This window comes from Epinephelus fuscoguttatus, linkage group LG23 (genome assembly GCF_011397635.1).
Source record: "Epinephelus fuscoguttatus linkage group LG23, E.fuscoguttatus.final_Chr_v1".
NCBI lineage: Eukaryota > Metazoa > Chordata > Actinopteri > Perciformes > Serranidae > Epinephelus > Epinephelus fuscoguttatus.
The window spans coordinates 13,102,396-13,122,729 of NC_064774.1; the positions used below are offsets into that span (position 1 = coordinate 13,102,396).

Sequence of the window (20,334 nt, forward strand, 5' to 3'; positions counted from 1 at the left end):
TAAAAAACACAGATGAAATCTGTAAAGAAAATACATTTTATTTGTTTGTTTGTTTGTTTTACAATCAAATGTTATTTGTTTTATAAATCATGATATACATCTGGTGTAAATGTGGCAGTGCAGAGTCTCTGTGTCTCTGTCTTCCTCAGCATCCTCATCCCATCAGGCGCCTCCGGTCACCATCAGCAGCATGTGGACGGTGGACATGTGCTTGATCTCAAACTGTGACAGCAGATGGGATTCTTCTAGAGGTTCAGTTCTGAAGACCATCCGGAAGTCATCGTCTGAGCAGAGACAAAGAGACTTGAGTCAGGGAGTATTTGCCATGACCTCTGATGGAAATCCCCAGAGAAAACAACCCTGCAAAGTTATGTCTGCTACAGGATGATAAACACATAAACCAAATTTTTTTTAATTGACCTGAAACCTATCAGGCTCGTCATTATGTATCATTACTCCTTTATAGTGAGAAAACAAATTACTTACTATTACTTAAAATAGTTCTTTTAAGTTACTTATTCCAGTTTTAACAGGATAATAGTCATTTGTATTTTTATTATATATCTATAAATGTATAAAGAAGAGAGATGTTGAACTTACGCATCTTCAGCATATGAGCAATTTTCTTCTTCAGCTGCTGAACAGTGATCTTCTCCATGTCCTCCTGCCTGTCGCACACCTCGATGATGTGCTGTTGCCCCCTGGGATCATGCACCTTCAGCTGGATCACCATTTTGCCGCTGAGCCTGTTCAGTGAGACCAGTGCGAGGACTGAGTGAGTGTGTTAGCAGGTGTGTGAGCTCAGTTATAAACGATCCAAGTCTAATTGACTGAATAGATTTTGTAAGAGGAAAAAAAGGCGTGCGTCACCTCTGGCAGCTTTAAATCACGTGACTTCGCAGAAACGAGGAGTAGGCTACCTCGCTCCGCGCAGGTGCCTGACATCATTTCACAGGTGCGCGTGAGGGAGGCAACATGGGAGGCAAAGTGTCAACCAAACGGCAGAGGAAGAAACAGAGCAGAAATGGTGTCAGTGCCTTTCAGACTCATGAAGAGGAGGGGGTTTATGACTTCTCAGACCTGACTCCCAGAGGCGCACTGCAGCTTGATGAAGATGAGTGGACTTCTTACTCTGACGACAGCAGCTGGATATGTGAAGAAGAGGAGAAGTGTTATGATCCCCAGGACTCCACACTTCAATTTGTAGACGAAGAAGATGTTTTAGATTGTAAGTAGCTAAGTTTCACATTTTCAAAGCATGCATAGATAGTTTTTTATCTACAGTCAGGTCCATAATTATTTGGACAGTGATACAGTTGTTGTCATTTTGGCTCTGTACACCACCACAATGGGTTTTAAATGAAACAATGAATACCTGCTTAAAGTGCAGACTCTCAGCTTTCATTTAAGGCTTTTTTCAAAAATGTAGTATGAACCGTGTAGGAATGACAACCATTTCTTCACACAGTCCCCCAACTCTAAGGGCTCATAAGTATTTGGACAAACTAACATAATCATCAATTAAACAGTCAGTTTTAATACTTGGTTGCAAATCCTTTACAGTCAATGACTGCCTGAAGTGTTGGACACATAGACATCATCAGATGCTGGGTTTCTTCCCTGGTGATGCTCTGCCAGCCCTTTACTGCAGCCGTCTGCACTTCCTGCTTGTGTTTTGGGTGTTTTGCCCTCAGTTTTGGCTTCAGCAAGAGAAACGCATGCTCAATCGGATTCAGGTCAGATGATATGACTTGGCCATTACAGAACATTCCACTTCTTTGCCTTAAAAATGTCTTTGGTTGCTTTTGCAGTATGCTTCAGGTCAATGTCCATCTGCACTGTGAAGCATCGTCCAATGAGTTTTGAAGCATTTGGTTGAATCTGAGCAGATAATGGTGCCCCAAACACTTCAGCTTTCATCCTGCTGCTCTTGTAAGCAAGACAAGACTTCACTAGAATAAATACAGAGGGTTTATCACAAGATGCAAACCATTGGTTAGCCTTAAAAATGGAAGGCCAGATTAGAGTTTGTCAAAAAGCATCTAAAAAGCCTGTACAGTTGTGGAACAGCATACTATGGACAGATAAAACAAAGATCGACTACCAGAATGATGGGAAGAAGAGAAGGAAGAAGGGAAGGAACTGCTCATGATCCAAAGCACACCACCTCATCAGTGAAGCATGGTGGAGGTACTGTTATGTCATGGCCATGTATGGCTGCCAGTGGAACTGGTTCTCTTGTATTTATTGATGATGTGACTGCTGACAAGAGCAGCAGGATGAAAGCTGAAGTGTTTGGGGCACCATTATCTGCTCAGATTCAACCAAATGCTTCAAAACTCATTGGACGATGCTTCACAGTGCAGATGGACATTGACCTGAAGCATATTGCAAAAGCAACCAAAGACATTTTTAAGGCAAAGAAGTGGAATGTTCTGTAATGGCCAAGTCATATCATCTGACCTGAATCCGATTGAGCATGCGTTTCTCTTGCTGAAGCCAAAACTGAGGGCAAAACACCCAAAACACAAGCAGAAAGTGCAGACGGCTGCAGTAAAGGGCTGGCAGAGCATCACCAGGGAAGAAACCCAGCATCTGGTGATGCCTATGTGTCCAACACTTCAGGCAGTCATTGACTGTAAAGGATTTGCAACCAAGTATTAAAACTGACTGTTTAATTGATGATTATGTTAGTTTGTCCAAATACTTATGAGCCCTTAGAGTTGGGGGACTGTGTGAAGAAATGGTTGTCATTCCTACACGGTTCACACTACATTTTTGAAAAAAGCCTTAAATGAAAGCCGAGAGTCTGCACTTTAAGCAGGTATTCATTGTTTCATTGAAAACCCATTGTGGTGGTGTACAGAGCCAAAATGACGACAACTGTATCATTGTCCAAATAATTATGGACCTGACTGTATAGGCCCATTGAATGTGAAGGCTTAGTTGCTGCATATTATTTTATTGGTGGCAAAAAAAGAGATAACTCTATCTTGGCTGAAACCACTGCCCCCACCCTCCCTCAGTGGCAAGACAAGTTAATGAAAATGTACTCAAGGAAAAAATAACAGGAAGACTCCCTGTATAGATAGACAGATAGATTAGATAGATTAACAAAGTCACAAGGTGCTGTACTGATTTAATTGTGAAGTTGGCCAAAACTGATTTCATTTCATTTTATTTCATTTTACTTTATTTCATTTGTTTCCCATTTCATTTTACTTTATTTCATTTTATTTTATTTTTTCCATTTCATTTCATTTTATTTCACATTACTTTATTTCATTTTATGTTATTTTATGTTATTTTTTTTCATTTCATTTTACATTATTTTATTCATTTCATTTCATTTTATTTCATTTCATTTTAGTTTTTCCATTTCATTTCATTTTATTTCACATTACTTTATTTCATTTTACGTTATTTTTATTTTAGTTTTTCATCTCATTTTACATTATTTTATTCATTTCATTTTATTTTACTTTATTTCATTTTATTTTAGTTTTTCATTTCATTTCATTTCACATTATTTTATTTCATTTTATGTTATTTTATTTTTTTATGTCATTTCATTTTATTTTACATTACTTTATTTCATTTTACTTTATTTTTACTTTATTTCATTTCATTTTATTTTACATCATTTTATTTCATTTTACTTTGTTCTATATTATTTTTTCATGTCATTTCATTTCATTTTACCTTTTTCTTTTTCTTTATTTGATTTTATTATCTTTCTTTCATTTTATTTCACTTTATTCTATTTCATTTTACTTTATTTTATGTCATTTCATTTTATAATTTGGCTATACCAATTGATTAAAGGTGGGGTTTTTTTGCGACTCTTTATGCAGATGTACATGTTGCCATGATTAATAATTTGTATGTTCGTTTCCCAATCTGTGACTATTTTTTTTCCTCACTATTTCCTGACATAATAGCAATGTATAATTCAAATTTCAATAAACATTTTGTTAAAAAAAAGTTCTTATTGATTATTGTTTACACCCTGTAACACTGCACATTTTTTCTTGTGTGTGTGTCTCATAGTTTTGTGCTATGACTTCAAGTCTCTGAGAGCAAAGATGTCCTGCGGTCATGCTGTCACTCCGATGTCTCTCACCAATTGGTGTCTCTTTTTGCTGGATGAGGTACACTAATGACATCATCACCTTCCCTTCATCATAAAACTCAAACATGTTTTAGTGACTAACTTCTCTGACAAAGTGCATAGTGGCAGCATGTGTAATAAAAGAGTAACTTTATAGTAGGTTAAAAATATAGATTAAATAGTAAAAAGACAGTATATGACTTAGCTGATAGAAGAAACACATTAAACAATCATTTCCCACTCTGAAACTTTTCTCTTTGATTTTCTTTATAATATTAAAGGGTGAGTGCAGATTTGTGTGTGGCCAGACTGGCTGTGATGCTGAGTGGCCCTTTGAGGAGGTTTGTAAAATGGCTCTTCTGACCCCTGAAGAAAGGGATTACTTTGAAAGCAAAATCTTCAGCAACGCTGCAGAGACTTTCTTGGATGTCAAAGCAGTGAGTATCTCAGTTACATTATTGAAAAACTGTTGAGAGAAATCTTATTTGCTTGTTGTGAATACAGCGTTTGAATGTAAAAACATGTCATTGTGTTTTAACGTCACTCCTCAGTGTCCTGGATGCCAGTCTCGTGTGGTGAGAGCTGACCTCCATGATCTCAGTGTCCAGTGCCCAGTGTGCACAGCGAGGAGAAGAAGGGCTTATCGGTTCTGCTGGCAGTGTTTGAAGAAGTGGAAAGGCCCAGCTCCACGTTCAGACCGCTGTGGGAATGCAGACTGCCAAGACCCACTGGAAATACTGAGAAACTGCCCAGATGTCACCTTCAAGGATGTGGAGGGGGTCACTGGCTGTCCCTCCATCCGTGCCTGTCCCACCTGTGGTCTGCTGGTGGAGCATGACAGAACTCACTGTAAAAATGTGTACTGTGTGCGGTGTAAGGTGGAGTTCTGTTTTGTGTGTCTGAAGCTCACTGAAAAGTGTTCAGATGTGGAAAACATATCTTCATTTTATGAACTTTGCCCCAGTGGTGTCGCACCAAGACAGACCTCTATACCTGTGTGGCAGAGGACATGATCCTGCAATTCTTCTTGATAATCATCATCACTTTTATCACTCAGACAGGAAGTCATGCCAGCTGTATATAAGACTTACAGACTCAGACACTCTTTTGTGGGCTACTTTGTAAGATTTGGGGCAGTGTCACATGAGAATCACTTCCTTCTGTTCACAGTTAAACATTTACACAGACAATTTCTACTGTAAACCCAAAATTGTAGTGAACATTTACAGAATTAATATTTATAGTCATATTTAAAACTATGTGTATTCTTTTTCTGTAGGAGTCATGTTTACTGTCATCTCATTGTTACAGTATGCATTCATTCTGATCTGTACAATATCTTTACTCAATTTAATTTTAATTGATTTATCGTTGTTTTGTTTTGTGATCATGTAGCCTATTTATTGTTCTGATGTAACAATATTGTTTTTTCTGTGTAATAAAGATAAATAAAAATTTACTGGTGGTTTGAATACATTTGTTCATATATCGCTTCCTGCACGAGGTCCATTATCTTAAACTGATGCTGGAAATTATAGAAAATATTATGGTAGCCTGATTTTATGTTTTAGGAACTCTCAGACAGCATTAGATCTAAAGTTAGTAACTAAGGAATTGTCTAATTTAAATGACTAAACGTTACCAAAACTCATTCTGCTTTGCTAAAAATTTGCAGTTTTCTATGTCCTAGTGTCTTTTCCAGTATGAATCTGAGTATGATATTACATTAGTACATGAAAACGGTTTGATTTTTGGATTTTGGCAACTACAGCAGCACACAACAAACCACGGTGAGAACAGTCCTAAAGTCAGATACAGTGTGGAGGCAGTATGTTTGGTTTGGAATTGACAGCAAGAGGAATCAGGTCATTCTACATATTTGTTCCTGCCCATCACCAGCATGCAGCACAATTATTTTTGTACTTGATTGTTTTCCAATCACTGACTGAATATTATAACCACATCCTTGTTCTTGTTTTTAGAGAATGTTGCCAAACTACTTTCAGGTACTTGCACTTTCCCCTGCTGATCAAGAAGTGTTTTGATCAGTAGGAAGTCATAGGAAGAACTCTAGCTTCTGTAGAAATCCTTGATTCTTCAAACAAGAGGATATTAAGGTGCTCTGCAGTAATACTGTATGTAAATGTTAATTTATGGACATCAGAAATGGCACAGTTTAGTGGTGTACCACAGGGGTCTGTTCCTAGACCCCTTATTCTGTTTCTTTTATATTGATAATTTGCTTTGTGCTAATTACACTAGCTTGATTCTTTAACATAAATCATGTCACATTCAGTGTTTCTCACGAACACATTGTGACTCCTTGTATCCAAGGTTATGAATAATTCCACAGAGGGATATGTCTCTCTGTGGTTTGATGTAATTAAGGTGACCACAGTGACTCTTGTGTAGTTACAGGGTAAACCCAATTCAAGATGCTGCTCCATCATTTTGATTAGTTTACAAGTGCCAGTGTTGACTGTGAGAAACATCTGTGACTGACGCATTTAATTACTGACTTTGAATCTTTTCAAGGAGGAGTAGACTAAAAATAGAAAACCACCTGCTTGACAGTAATGAAGCACATGTTCCATGTATTACGTCCAAATAACTAACTGGTAAAAGAAGAAAACTTCCCTCAGTGCAAATCAAACACTCATGGTCAGTCATCATCAGTCATGGTTTACCATGATTTGGAGTTTCTTTGTATTTCCAGTGTAAATATAAAGCATGTTTTTGTGGTTCAGCCTGATTTGGTACCAACATTTAACACCTCTTAACAAATTCAGTCACTCCTATAAAAACACAGAACACAAAAATGATTGTCATCTGATTCAGAGGATCCTTCACCAACTTTAATTACTGTAGGATTCAACTTTAATCAGTCTCAGCCTTTTGTGTGTCAATGTTTGCTTACATGTGCAAACAGTTTAAGCAAATAAAACATGGTTCCATTTTTTTTTTTCCAACCACAATTATTGTATTTAATACGCAAGTGTTTGGCCAGTCATCAGATTCTGGGTGAAAATTCTTAAACTCCTTTGCATTCTTGCACAGATCAATGACCTTCACCTCTCCTTTGGGGTCGTGTACATTCAGCTGAATAACCATTTGGCTGCTGCATCAGTTCAGTGAGGACTGTCGGCTGTGTGTAGGTACAGATGATTCTAATGTAGCCCCATCAATATCAGGTTTAGTATATAAAGGGTTTGCCTCGCCTTAATATCACATGACTTAAGGAAGACGAACCGCCCTCCTCTTTACCTGTGCAGACAGGGCAGTCACCTGTCAGAGGAGAGCGTGGATACACTGAGTGAAGACAGGCAGAGAGGAGCCCTAACACTGCACACAGAGGAGGGATGGCTCTGCAAAACAGAGAAGAATCTGAAGAGGAGATAAGTTATGACTTCCAAGACCTGAGAAGGAGGTTCATACATTTAGAGGAGAGGAGTCATGACTCTCAACAAAGCAGGCGTTTGCCACCTGAAGAGAAGGCTCATAACTTTGAAGAAATCAGAAGCAGATTCATGAATGGAGAGGAGGAGAGTAAAGACATCAGGAGAGGGACAACTGGAGAGAAATGTTATGACCCTTGGGACTCCACGCTGACATTTGTACAAGGAGACGATGAAATGGATTGTAAGTAGCAAAGTTTTACATTTACAAAGCTATACTGTTGGATTACTGTTGCCTACTATTGGATTTTAAGTTCCTAATTGTACCCTGTAACACTGCGCATCGTTTCTTGTTTGTGTGTCTCATAGTTTTGTGTCATGACTTCAAGTCTCTCAGAGCAAAGATGTCCTGCGGTCATGCTGTCACTCCGATGTCTCTCACCATCTGGTGTCTCTATTTGCTAAAGAGGTAGACCTATATTTATATCATAATAATGATATTTGAGTGTGTAAACCTAGCATTTTGCAACACCTGGCTGCATTTCCCTGCCCATCTACATAAGGCCTTGTTTGTATGCCACTGCCACACAGTGTCCACAAGTGGAATTACAGCAAAAAAAAAAGCACACAAGGATTGGCTCTTGAAAATAGCCATGCTGTTTTTCCCCTCGCCAAAATTTAGTCTAAACTTGCAGCATTATTTAACCCTCACCCTATGTGAAGTGAGTTGAGACAAGCGCTGTTATGTGAGGATACAAGTTCGAACTTGAAACTGACCCTTCACTAAGTCCCGCCCCTCAACACAGATAGGCCAACATAGAGTAACATTGGCCAGCTCCGGAAAGAGTGTGATAACTCTCCAGCTGTGCTCCGTAGACTCTCATGCAATTGTTTTACACTTTCAACGTCAGACTTTCGAGCTCAACCAACGTTGTGCTTGGGGCACGTGTAATAATGACACCTGTTACCTACAGAAGTTGGAAGGACATAAATGTTTCTTTCCCGTTCCAAAACCAAAATGAATTCCTGAAAAATTCAGGGTTAGCCAGCTAATGTTAGCTAGGTAGCTGACTTAGCTACTGAAGGTGTATCCTGTGGTGTAGTGGAGGGTATACGCAGGTACACAGGGTATACCCACAAAAAGCCATTGGAATATATAGGAAAGAATCACTTCCTCCTTGGTAACATACCCATCTACCAAGCACGCCACCAGTCTACTGAATTACACATGCTGCTTTTGCTTTTTTAATGATTATAACAGTGGATAAAGACCGACCCTGCTGTACAGGAACCAGTGAAGGGAAGCAGGGAAACTTTGTCGACATTCAACCAGCTGTGTGTCATCACAGTGTGTGTAGGTGAACAGTGTTTGGCCTCCCCTGGAGCTCCCCGCCCATCAGCCGGCAGAGGTCCAGGCGCTGGTGGCTTGGGGGGAGATAACACTGTTCGTCTGCACACACTGTGATATCACACAGCAGGTAGTTGAATTTCGGCAACGTTTCCCTTTGTTCTCATTTTTGCATTTTCTTCTTTTCCAGTCACCATGTGGTTCACTTTTACACTGTGATCTGTACGTTAGGCTTTGGCTTCTGATTTTAACATTTTGACCTGTTTTTGCTGCTTCTTGCTTTTCATTCCCCCAAAATTAGATTATATTTCCTCAGGGAGTACACTTAGCTACAGTGTAAGCTCGATGCTAGCTCCACCAGGCTGACGGACCATCACAAAGGGGCGGGGCTTAGTGACAGGTCAAATTGATGTGATGCAGGTTAATTGTAGTGAATTGTAAGCAAAGTTGCTCAAAGAATTTGCTCATTCTTTCACTCTTAAAAAGGTTTTCTTTGCTTTTCTTTATACTTTTTAAGGGTGAGTGCAGATTTGTGTGTGGCCAGACTGGCTGTGATGTTGAGTGGACGTATGAAGAAGTTTGTAAAATGGCTCTTCTGACCCCTGAAGAAAGGGATTACTTCGAAAAGAAAATGTTCAGCAATGCTGCTAAGAACTACTTGGATGTCAAATTCGTAAGTATCTCAATTAGGCTACACTATTTACTAACTGCTCTCAGAAAATACAAATGCAAGGATAAATTTAAAGACATCTAACTCTGTTTTTCATATTCTCTGACAGTGTCCTGGCTGCAAGTGTCGTGTGGTGAGAACTAATCTACACAATCTGAGTGTGTGCTGCACACTGTGCACAGCGGAGAAAAAAAAGATTTATCTACTCTGCTGGCAGTGTTTGAGGGAGGTGAAAATTCCAGCTGTACGTTTAGACCACTGTGAAAATGATGGCTGCATCAGTCAGCCATTAGAGATGCTGAGAAACTGTCCTGATATCATCTTTGAGTCAGTGAAGGGGGTCACTGGCTGTCCCTCCATCCGTGCCTGTCCCACCTGTGGTTTTCTGGTGGAGCATAACAAAAGACAATGTAAAACCATGGTCTGTCCCCGGTGCAAAGTGAAGTTCTGTTTTGTGTGTCTGCAGTTCACTCAAGCGTGCCTGAAGAAAAAACCATATGACCTTTGCTCCAGTGGTGTAGCACCAAGACAGACCTCTATACCTGTGTGGCAGAGGACATAACTCTGTTGATCTGAATAAAAATACACATTTTCTAATCTATTTTATTTTCATTTTTTAAAGGGTTCTTCATCACAACTGTTGCTGAGACACAAACCTAATCCCATGACAGCGTTACGTAACAGTTAGGGCCAAAGACTGTTTTTGTAGTTATAATTTGGAGCATTCACACGACATGAGACTTAATTTCTTTTTTCCACTCATCATAGTCAAATTTTAAACTATGTTTACTCTGTTTTTGTAAGTCATGTTTACTTTCACCTCAGTGTTACAGTCTGCATTTATTCTAACTGTTCATTCTCCTAATATCACGTTATTGTTTTTCCTGTCAAATCAAGATAAATTAAAATGTACTCATGGTTTGAATAAGTATTCAGATCATTTATTTGTGTTAAAGCAGCAAAACCACAGCATAAAATTACTTGGTTTAAAGAACAACCTCAATTCCATAAACGTTGGAACACTGTGTAAAATGTAAATATGAACCAAAGGCAAAAATTTGCAAATCTTTTTTTAACCTATAGTCAGTTGAATACAGTAGAAAGACAAAAATATTTAATGTTTAAACTCATAAACTTTATTGTTTTTGCAAGAAATACACTCATTCTGAAATGTCTGCAATAAATCACAAAAGTTGGGACCTATTCTGGTATCACCTCCATATGCAACACTGTGAAAAAATAGGAGCTTTAAAGTTTCGATAATCTATGTCAAACATATGGTGTGAGTGGGCAGGACTTTCGCAGCTATTTACAGCTCTGTGATTATTTCAGTAAAAAGGTAAAATGTATTAAGAAGCATAAAGATTTAATCAGCAAGCTATAGCACGGCAGTTCATGTTAATGTTCCACAGTTGGGCTCCACGGTATCTCAGTGAATACTGTCGTAAAAAATCATTAAAGCTTTCTGGTAAATCAGTGTTCATTTACTTCATTTTGAAAATAAAAGTACTTATTTGAAGAATGTTAATATCAGAAATAGTCAGTACATTACATTTCAAGAAAATAGAAGTTTCAGCACATGTTTTGGAGCAAGTTGCTATTTTAATAAAATGTTTTTGCAGCAGAAGAATTGTATGAAGGTATGTGGGGTCAATGCTTGCCCAGACAATATGACAGTAAGTAAGATATGGATATATTAGACTGTGATATAATGTTAAAAAACAAGATGAATGTAACAAAGGACAAATTTTTCAAATAGGCCTAATTCCCAGAGATTTTATGACCTTGTTGCAAACAAAACTGATGTAATCTTTCCAAGTGAGTTTCTCACTGATTAAAACTCCAAGAAATCTTTTTGATGTTTCTTTAGAAATTTCTTCACCATCAAAACATAATTTTGCAAATTGCAATTTGTAATTTATCCTCCCTGCAAATTTCATAAAATTAGACATTTTTACATTCAATGCCTGTTTGTTTGAAACCATTTTGGACATTTTTGAACCTTTGTTCAGTGCTCACATAAATCATCTGTATGCTAAGATTTCTTCAGAGTCATGACTAAAACAGGAACTATCACAATTAATGCGCCAATAATACTGACGAGAGAAATCAAAAGAGCTTTCTTATGGATGCCAGTTGGATTCCTGCAGGGTTGCGGACAGTTCTCACCTGAGTAAAGTAAAGTAAAGTAAAATAAAGTAAAGTAAGACATAAGTTATTTTCCTTAGACAAATGCTTGAACTAAAATGCATTAAAAGCAAGAAGAGAAGGCTTTGTACCCTTTCTCACCTCACCTTCCTCAACTTGGAGCCTTTGTTTCCTCCTTTCTGCTGTTGTGTGATCAACCGGGCGTTGTTGACTTGGGTACCTCGTGTTTTGTTCGGGATGGAGCAGAGCATCTTCTTCCTTTATGTCCAAGATTAAACTTTCTTTTTGAACCTGAAGACTGACTGCTTTCTTCACAGCTTTTTTCATTGGTCTTCGACTCTCTTGATTTTGTTCCAGGAACCTGTTTTCTCTCTCAGCAGCTTCCCTTTTTCTTTTTTGTTCCCTTTGTTCATCCATATCCTGTCGTCCTTTCCCCCTGTCTCTCACATTTGAGGCTTTAAAATGGAGGAAAATAAATATATTGATTACAGTAATTAGCTGGTAAATGCTTCAAGAAACTCTTGATGTTGCTCCTTTTGAGATCTTACCTCTGTACACGAGCAGATATGCAGTGCTGGAACTAATTGTTTAATCAGAAAAACAAAGTTGAGACCATTTAGTAAACATTCCCTGATGAATAGTAGAATATATCTCAAGTTTAAGACTGTATGTTTATTCTTGATCTCGGAAACAGTAGGTCCATTTAGGAGATGAACAGTGGTTTTTAATCATATAACATGATCCTCTCAACTATTTTAAGGGCTACTCCTTCATACCAGCTTAAAGAGAAATCCTGAAAGTACTCCAAAAAAAGGGAAAACTGAACCTCTACAATTTCATGAAAACTGGGCAAGCTGTCTGCTGATGAAGATTGTGAGATAGCTCTGGCACAAGTACTGAATGGATTTTGTGGTGAGATTGTTTTGTCAACTATGTCAGACTTGATTAAGTAGAATTAATCAGACATACTTGTAAGTCCTGTTTTGTGCAAAGGGTTGCTCTTCAACCTGCACCATTCAACAAAGACAAGAGGAACACTCAACAAATAGCCATTCAATATCTAATTTTTTGGAAGGTTCTGAGCAAATGCCATGCTAATAGATGTGCTGAATTAATTCTCACCTTGTTGATGTGATCGTCATTAAACTCATACCAGGTGTTGTCCTCATGGGACAGGATGGTGGCTGTATAATGTCCTCCTGCTAGACCGCCCATGTGATTCACCATCCCATACAGTCTGTACTTGTTGTTCTACAGTAAAGTACACTGTTATGTATATGAAGATTTTAAAAGCAAACAAAAGAAATTTAAAGTTACCTCCCCTTGCCTGTCTCTGTAACGTTCGTGACACGTCCACACAGCGGTGTGATTTGGAATATGACATGGTGCTGTAGTCAAAGTCAAACCTCTTGAGGAGTAGAGTCAGAATCTGAGGATATTTCACCATCTCACATCCCTAAATAACACAAGAAAATTTAAATTAAACAAACATATAAGGTCTTTATTTGATTCCAGTATAAACTTTGTTCAAGCTATAGTTCATTTTTGCAAACTCACAGTGGTCGCCTCTGTTTTCTCTTCACATTCGTTGCAGTACACCATGTTGTCTCCACTGAATGACTTAAGCTGGAAAATCATTTGAAAGCCTCTTTCCTGTAAAGCAAGCGAGAATCTCAAGTATATCGCAATCTCTCCAGAGAACCTTGAGGAAATTTCTTCAAATTGGGCAGACTTTCAGTGGAACTCATGTTAGGTTGATGACCCATATTTTGAGGGAATGCTCAGCAAATTATGTTTTCTTTTAACCAAATGAGGGAATTTTGCTGATTACGTACCTGGCAAGTTGCAAAAATGTTGATTCTGAACTTATCAGTGAAATGTTAACTAACAGCATATTTCAGCTATAGGCAATTTTGCAATGCAGTATTCATTGTTTGTTTTGTTTTTTGTTATCTTTTTTTATTAATATTGAGCCTGACCAAAGTCACATCTTTCCCCAACCTTAATCAACGTGTTTCTGTTGCCTAAACCTACGATAGGAGTCTAGACGTGAACCTGAAATTTTGGAGTCAAAGTCCTGAACTTTGTATGCCCGCCATCCTCCCCAACAATTATGTTGTAGGAGTTTTTCTAGATTTTAAAAAGGCATTTGACACCATAAACCATGACATACTACTCAAAAAACTGGAAAGATATACTACTAGAGGGCAGCAGTTTGTGAAAATGGGTCATCACAGATCATCATGCCTAGACATAACTGTTGGGGTCCCACAAGGGTCAGTATGAGGTCCTCAACTGTTTTGTACATAAATGACATACGTATGGTGTCCAGAAAATTAAAAATTTGTTTAATTTGCAGATGACATCAATGCTCTCTGTTCTGGGAATAATCTGCAGCAGCTTTTGGAGGAGGTCACGACAGAAATGAGTAAATTAAAACAATGGTTTAGCATAAATATGTTGTCTTTAAATTTGAGCAAACTAAATTCATGTTGTTTGGGAACAATTGATAGTGTTAATGTGGAAAGAGTCTATGAAGCTAAATTTCTTGGTGTGATGTTAGTTGATAAAATCTACTGGAAACCTCAGATGAGTTATGTAAGAACAAAGCTGGCAAAGAGTGAAACAAAACACATACTGGACCATAAATCACTGCACATTCTGTACTCATCACTTGTACAACCTTATTTGACTTACCGTGTGGAAGGCTGGGGCAACATTAAACATCCCTCAAAAGAGAGCAATCAGGACAATGAGGGGTACAGGGAACACACCAACACCACACAGTAAATGGTGTTTAAGATGTAACTAATGATTCAATATTATCTTATAACTGATGCTTTATCCATCAGTTTTGAGTCAGTGGACGCTGCATTGAAATACTGAAGTACAACTGTGATCTTTGGCTGCTTACCACACTGTAGGTTGATTCATCAGTATCTTTCAGTGACAGTGGAAGGATCCAGAATGGATTCATCTCTTCAATGATGCTGTGGCGTTTGGAGCACTTAGTCGTGTATGTCAGCTGTCCTTCAAAAACCTTTAGAGAGAAATATTGATTATGAAACAAGTGTCTGATCATTTGGCCGGTAAATTCTAGATTCTCTCACCTTAGAGGCCTGTGGGCTGAGTTTCTGTAAAATCATCTCCAGGCATTCAGCTGCATCACGTTGCTGACGAACTGAAAATGATGTGGAAATTTTAAGCCAGTAACATTAACGCAGCTGTTGTGTGACTTTTCCTCATGGTGCTCTTTAATGTTTTCTATAGTCACTGGCCAACTTACCATTTTTGATCGCTATAACATCCGTGATCTTTTTGGTTCCACATGTTGCTTTTTTCAGTTCTTCACAGAGGTTTCTCAGCTCTTCATCTGTGATCTGTGATTTTGGATTCAACCTTAAGGAAGAGGGGAGTTTAATGATGACCGTCTTTTTAAATATTATAATGTTACCATGTTTCCTCACCAAACAGCAGTACCTGATACACTCAGCTGTATCACTGTGTCTGGTTAATACTCGACATAATTGTCTTCCTGCTTCTATTTTCTACAGATGAAGGTTTCAAACCTGTCATGGATCTCTGGTGTCATGAAGAGAACTTGCAGGACACTGTTGAGGTAACATGTGGCGCCCTGGTTGTACAGACCATAATGACCTCCCTGTGGCTGCCTTACTTTAATGGAAAGAAAATCACAGTGTCATTACACCATCTTCATTAACATGTAGACGTGCAAACAAATCAGAGTGGTAGGAGAGCACACAGAGCCGGACCGAGCACATTCGACACCCTAAAGGTTCTCCAGTTGTGGCTTACAAGAATATCCATACACTTGGAATAATAATACAGCTTGTTGGTTAATATGTTTCAACTGTACATGACTGTTAGAAAACTAGTTCATCTCATTGTACAGTAAGTATTAGCCAGCTCACATGACTGCACGAAGATCCATGGGTAATGGTTAGCCATATCATTAATGTTGTGTACAAATGGGTTTTATGAACAGGCCAGTTTATCTACACTTACAATATGTTGGATTCATATTAATGTGTATTTTCAGACATATTACGCTTGGAAGAAAACCATGACGTCATCAAACAGAAATGTACAGTCAATTAAAGTACTCATTTTGTATGTTTCCCCCATAGAATTAAACTTATTTTGCTATATTTAGCACTCCTTAGCACTAATACTACAATCAGAATCAGAAATATTAGGGGCAAACTATAATCTGTTACAGTTGCTCCGATGTAAAGAATAGAGAATTATAAGAAGTAAGAAGAAGAGTATGAAAAAAACCTGTATAAATATAAAGTAATAAATAAAATAAAATAAAAATAAAAAGTGCATTTTGCTGCTGTGGTTAACGCTAGCACTTAAGATATAAAGATTAAAATATCAAAATAAAATATATATCGTCACTGTGCTGAGGCTGTAAGTGTGAAAATTGAACTACAATATATACATTAGAATAAACAAGAGAATTAGAGTAACGTAAATATATATATATATATATATATATATATATATATATATGTCCATTGTATGTTGAATTAATATTTATATTCAAGAGTCACTTGAATAACTGCACATAATAGTATTTTGATGAAACCAAATGCAGGTATATATTTTATCTGCACAGTGACACCTGCATCATCACCTACCTATCATCCACAAAGTGGCTTGTAATAATCTTTTGTACTTCACCTGCATCTTCTTTTCGTTTCTTCCTCTCTGCTTCTTTCACCTCATCCTGGGATCGTTTTCTGGAGCTGGCCATCTTTCCTTTTGAATCTGCCCCTGAAAGTGTTATTGCATTTTATTATTTTATATATGTAAACAATTCAATATCAGTCTTGCAAATTGTTACATGCAAATATTGCAATTCACAGCAACACTACAGGCCTCATGGCATACAGTCTGGTCCAGGAAGTGGCATTGTACTAGATCTACACGACACCACAGGAGTCATTCCGTCATTAATTAAAATGTCTGCAAACAACAGCAATATCTTTCCCAACACCAAAAACAAAGCGTTTGCAAATAATTTATTTTGTGTATTAGTTTATTTAAATTTAAATTTCAGTTTCAACAAGCTACAAACTCTTCATGCTGCCCTCCTCACACACACACACACCTGCTGCTCATCACCTGCACTTAACCTATAGCACCTGCGTTTTTCTGTTCTAATGCGCCACCCCGTGTACAAATAACGAAACTGCATCTATTTACATGTAGTCACTGTAAGTTAAACATGAATCAAAGCAAATACAAACAATGTTATCGTGGCTCCAACGATCATCTTGTAAAATTAATTGACATTAAATCCCTGAAACTTTCCCTAATATGAATTCAGATAGTTGGTTTCTATTGATACCGATCAATTTCTATAGAGTATTGAAAATGGTGATGTCGTTAAAGGAAAAATAAAGAAGATATCACCATTACTGTATGCCATTCACAAGTGGAAGAATATCCAGCACAGACTGAAGGATTTAAAAAATGTTTTCACTGACTGACACTGATAAAAGCCTATATCCCAGCCAACATTTGTATGTAGATAAGATAAGAAGCTTTAATGTCATTGTACACAAATATACAACGAAATTTCGTTTGGCAGCAATATCTTGTAGCAGCTACAATATCAATAGAGTGTAACACAGTCAAGTAACATAAAAACGTATTAAAATGTAATATGTGTAATCATGTGTGGGGCCATCCTGGTAGTAAAAGAGCCCGAAAACGGGCCCTATATGGGATTGTCCAAGGGTTCCCTAATGGCCCGTGCTCATTTTGGGCCCATACCCACCTGGTGCCCAGGTAGCCTTAGCATAACCCATGTGGGGCCCACTTGGGTTAACACATCCATTTGGGCAATTGACATTGGGCCATTAGGGAACCCTTGGACAATCCCATATAGGGCCAGTTTCTGAGCTAATCACATGGGGCCCACATACAAAAGTTGACTGGGATACTATGTAGGCTATAATTCATAAGCACTTCTCTGCCACAGTTCCAGTGGGTCTTATTCGTGAAATGCTAGTAAATCTGTAAGTGGATTTAACAAACCTTCTGTTGCTGTGCCATAAAGCAAAGGCCTGGAAGGAGGTAACAGGTGCAGCTAACTGCGTGTCCTATATGAAACTCGATGCAAGAAAACGCGTAAGTGCGCACACAGGCACACACAGCTCCTCTCAGTCACAGCTGTCTGCTGCAGAGGAGCGCATTGCTTGCATCATCGGAGAGACCTCTCTGTCAGAGGATCCTAAGTGTCCTTTTTGCAAGACATGTTTTTTTTGTTTTTAAACTTCTATGCATTCGTTTTTAAATGTGGCCCATTGCATCAACTCTCCATTAAAAGTGGTTTGCCCGACAGCAGCATTAGAGTCGAGCCATGCCACAAAGGCATGTGCCTAACGTATTAAATTGTAATTTCTAACGATGACAACTGCGCAATATCTTATTTACACAAGAACTACGAGCAGTCGGAAGCAGGTGTAGATTTTCTTAGTACCTATGAAAAGATCGGAGCCACTAACATATTGATGAGTGCCGAAATACGCGTAAATGTCTCTCTTTACGCACACATACGTTCTGCTCGTGTTTCATGATTGACAAACACTGAACTTAACAAATGTTAAGGCTTGCATTTAAGGTGTTTTGGGTGGTGTGTGGTGCACCCTTGGTACATTTCTGAGACTGTTCTGAAAATTATTATAAGAACAAATGCTTCGGCAAAACACCAGCATTGTTGTCTAACATTGCCCACAGTGACACTGACTGTTGTCCGTGTATTGGCTGTGATGACACCTCACACCGATTACAAACTACTCAGAATCACTTTAACATGATAAAATGATATTTATGCGAAGATCAGACAAAATGTGGGAATACTTACTGACAGCGGACCATCAGACAAGACATCGGTGAGTCCCAGAGGAGGATTGTTCCCTGTCAGTGTCAACCTGTCGCTCAGTGACAGCCTCCGTCGCGTCATGAGACTTGCTCACTACATTATAGGAACTGGGGCCGAGCCAGTTTATGTTTCAGGAAACTCAAGGCAGAATTGAAATGTATGCTACACAAAGCGTTTCATAATTTTGATGATTAAACTTTAGCAAAATGTTTTCACCTGGTCACAGCATTATGTTTCTACCTTGGGTCACTGTTAATTTATGTTTATGATGTTCATTTACTTGAAAAAATCATCTGGTCCTTTTTTTTTAAAACCTGAGGGGCTTTTTGAAGTCGGGAAAATGCTACGGTCAAAAATGCGGTTATTTTGTTATCATTATTTTTTGTTTTATTTATTTATATTTTTTTGTCCTAACTACGCCTATGCATGATGCATGGTTTTTCGACTCTGGCAACAGGTACAGCAGCACACATGAAGTCTTAGTCGTCCCTCTCTGAGGACATCTTTGTCACACTGGACTCGTCCTGTGAACTGTTCATCCTGAGACTCTGGGACCTTAATACCTCCATGTAGATGAAACAGGACAAAGAGTCTGAGATCAGCCAACAGTTGACAGTAGATAAAAAGGGAGACGAGGGAACTGTCAGCTTTGGTTGTGAACATGAATTCCAGTGTGATGTTGTGGTTCTCCTCAGCCTGATAGGAGGACTGTGTCACATTGACTACAGATGTCCCTGTCGAGAGGACAGAGAGAGAAAGTGAGGAGCAGACAAACTGACGATTTGGAACATCTCTCACCGCTTTAAGTTCAATTCTTAAGTGTTTGTGGATAATAAAATGAAGGTGTAAACTAACCACAGACACAGGAGGTCAGATCATCTTCTCCCTGTGAGACCAGACAGAGGTGAAGAGTCACAAACGCATGAGACCAAAGAGAGACAGTCTACAGTCTGTCTTCAGTCATCACAATACTCCTTTGAATTTGTCATCCTGATTATCACACACAACTGATGGACAATGAAACTTGATGCTCATACTAAAATGAATGCAAACTACAACCATCATTTGGATCAGATAGACCCCATCAGTCATTAACTAGGCTACCTTACCTCTTCCACTCCTCTTCTGCATTGCTAAATCGCTCAGTTGTCCAGAATCACTCGCCTTCTGCTGAGTTGTCAAATTGCTCAGTTGTCCAGAATAACTCCTCTCTTGCTGAGTTGCTAAAGTTAAACTGTTGCTGTTGCATTGTCTCTTTACTGACAGGACTGACTAACATCTTGTCTAATCCACCAGTCCTTACATACTAAATCTGTACAACACGATTCATATCATGACAACACCAACATCAACAAATTCAGACATTACCTTGGATGACTTCAGAAATGTGAAGATTTCTGTAAGAAAACAGCAATGACTTCTGATCTGATATAAATAAAAAAAATTCCACAAGGTAATCCGACATTCAAATAAACACAAGTAGTTTGTGCTCTAGATAAAGTATCAACACTCAGTGAATAATCTAAGTCCTATGATAAGCTATTATGGCAAGGCTTAACTATACAAACCAATGAGCAGTGATAACTAGCATGTCTTTGGGGTCATCAGGTGGGAACCTCCTTTCACCAGTGTTTCGTCTAGTTGGTCCCACGACACCTCCAGGAGGCTAGACAGTGATCTCTGGCGTCCCATTGACACTCCCCTACTGCCAGGTCTCACTGCTCCCCACACCAACCCAACAACCTC

The 20,334-nt window shown here is 38.5% G+C and overlaps 3 protein-coding genes across 4 annotated transcripts in view; 1 reads left to right on the top strand and 2 right to left on the bottom strand.

The window, feature by feature from the left end:
- The window catches only part of LOC125883686 (ubiquitin carboxyl-terminal hydrolase 47-like), a 29,440-nt gene extending 10,766 nt beyond the window's left edge, over positions 1-18,674 (bottom strand). For both annotated transcript variants that reach the window (XM_049568161.1, XM_049568160.1), the window contains exons 1-3: positions 18,571-18,674; positions 16,380-16,472; positions 15,242-15,347 (exon numbers count right to left, since the gene is read on the bottom strand). In XM_049568161.1, the coding sequence (XP_049424118.1) occupies positions 15,242-15,347; positions 16,380-16,452 (179 nt within the window). In that variant the 5' untranslated portion in view covers positions 16,453-16,472; positions 18,571-18,674. The remainder of the gene's footprint in view (positions 1-15,241; positions 15,348-16,379; positions 16,473-18,570) is intronic.
- LOC125883690 (E3 ubiquitin-protein ligase ARIH2-like) lies at positions 4,158-5,439 on the top strand. Its single transcript, XM_049568165.1, has 2 exons — positions 4,158-4,548; positions 4,663-5,439. Exons 1-2 carry the CDS (start codon positions 4,462-4,464, stop codon positions 5,122-5,124), a joined length of 549 nt encoding a protein of 182 aa, XP_049424122.1. The 5' UTR covers positions 4,158-4,461; the 3' UTR covers positions 5,125-5,439.
- LOC125883689 (ubiquitin carboxyl-terminal hydrolase 47-like) lies at positions 11,454-12,996 on the bottom strand. Its single transcript, XM_049568164.1, has 5 exons — positions 12,795-12,996; positions 12,642-12,679; positions 12,221-12,252; positions 11,814-12,127; positions 11,454-11,688 (listed from the first exon to the last, which is right to left on the bottom strand). The coding sequence occupies exons 1-5, from the start codon at positions 12,897-12,899 to the stop codon at positions 11,560-11,562; spliced, it is 618 nt and encodes a 205-aa protein (XP_049424121.1). The 5' UTR covers positions 12,900-12,996; the 3' UTR covers positions 11,454-11,559.
- Positions 18,675-20,334: the final 1,660 nt, after the last annotated feature.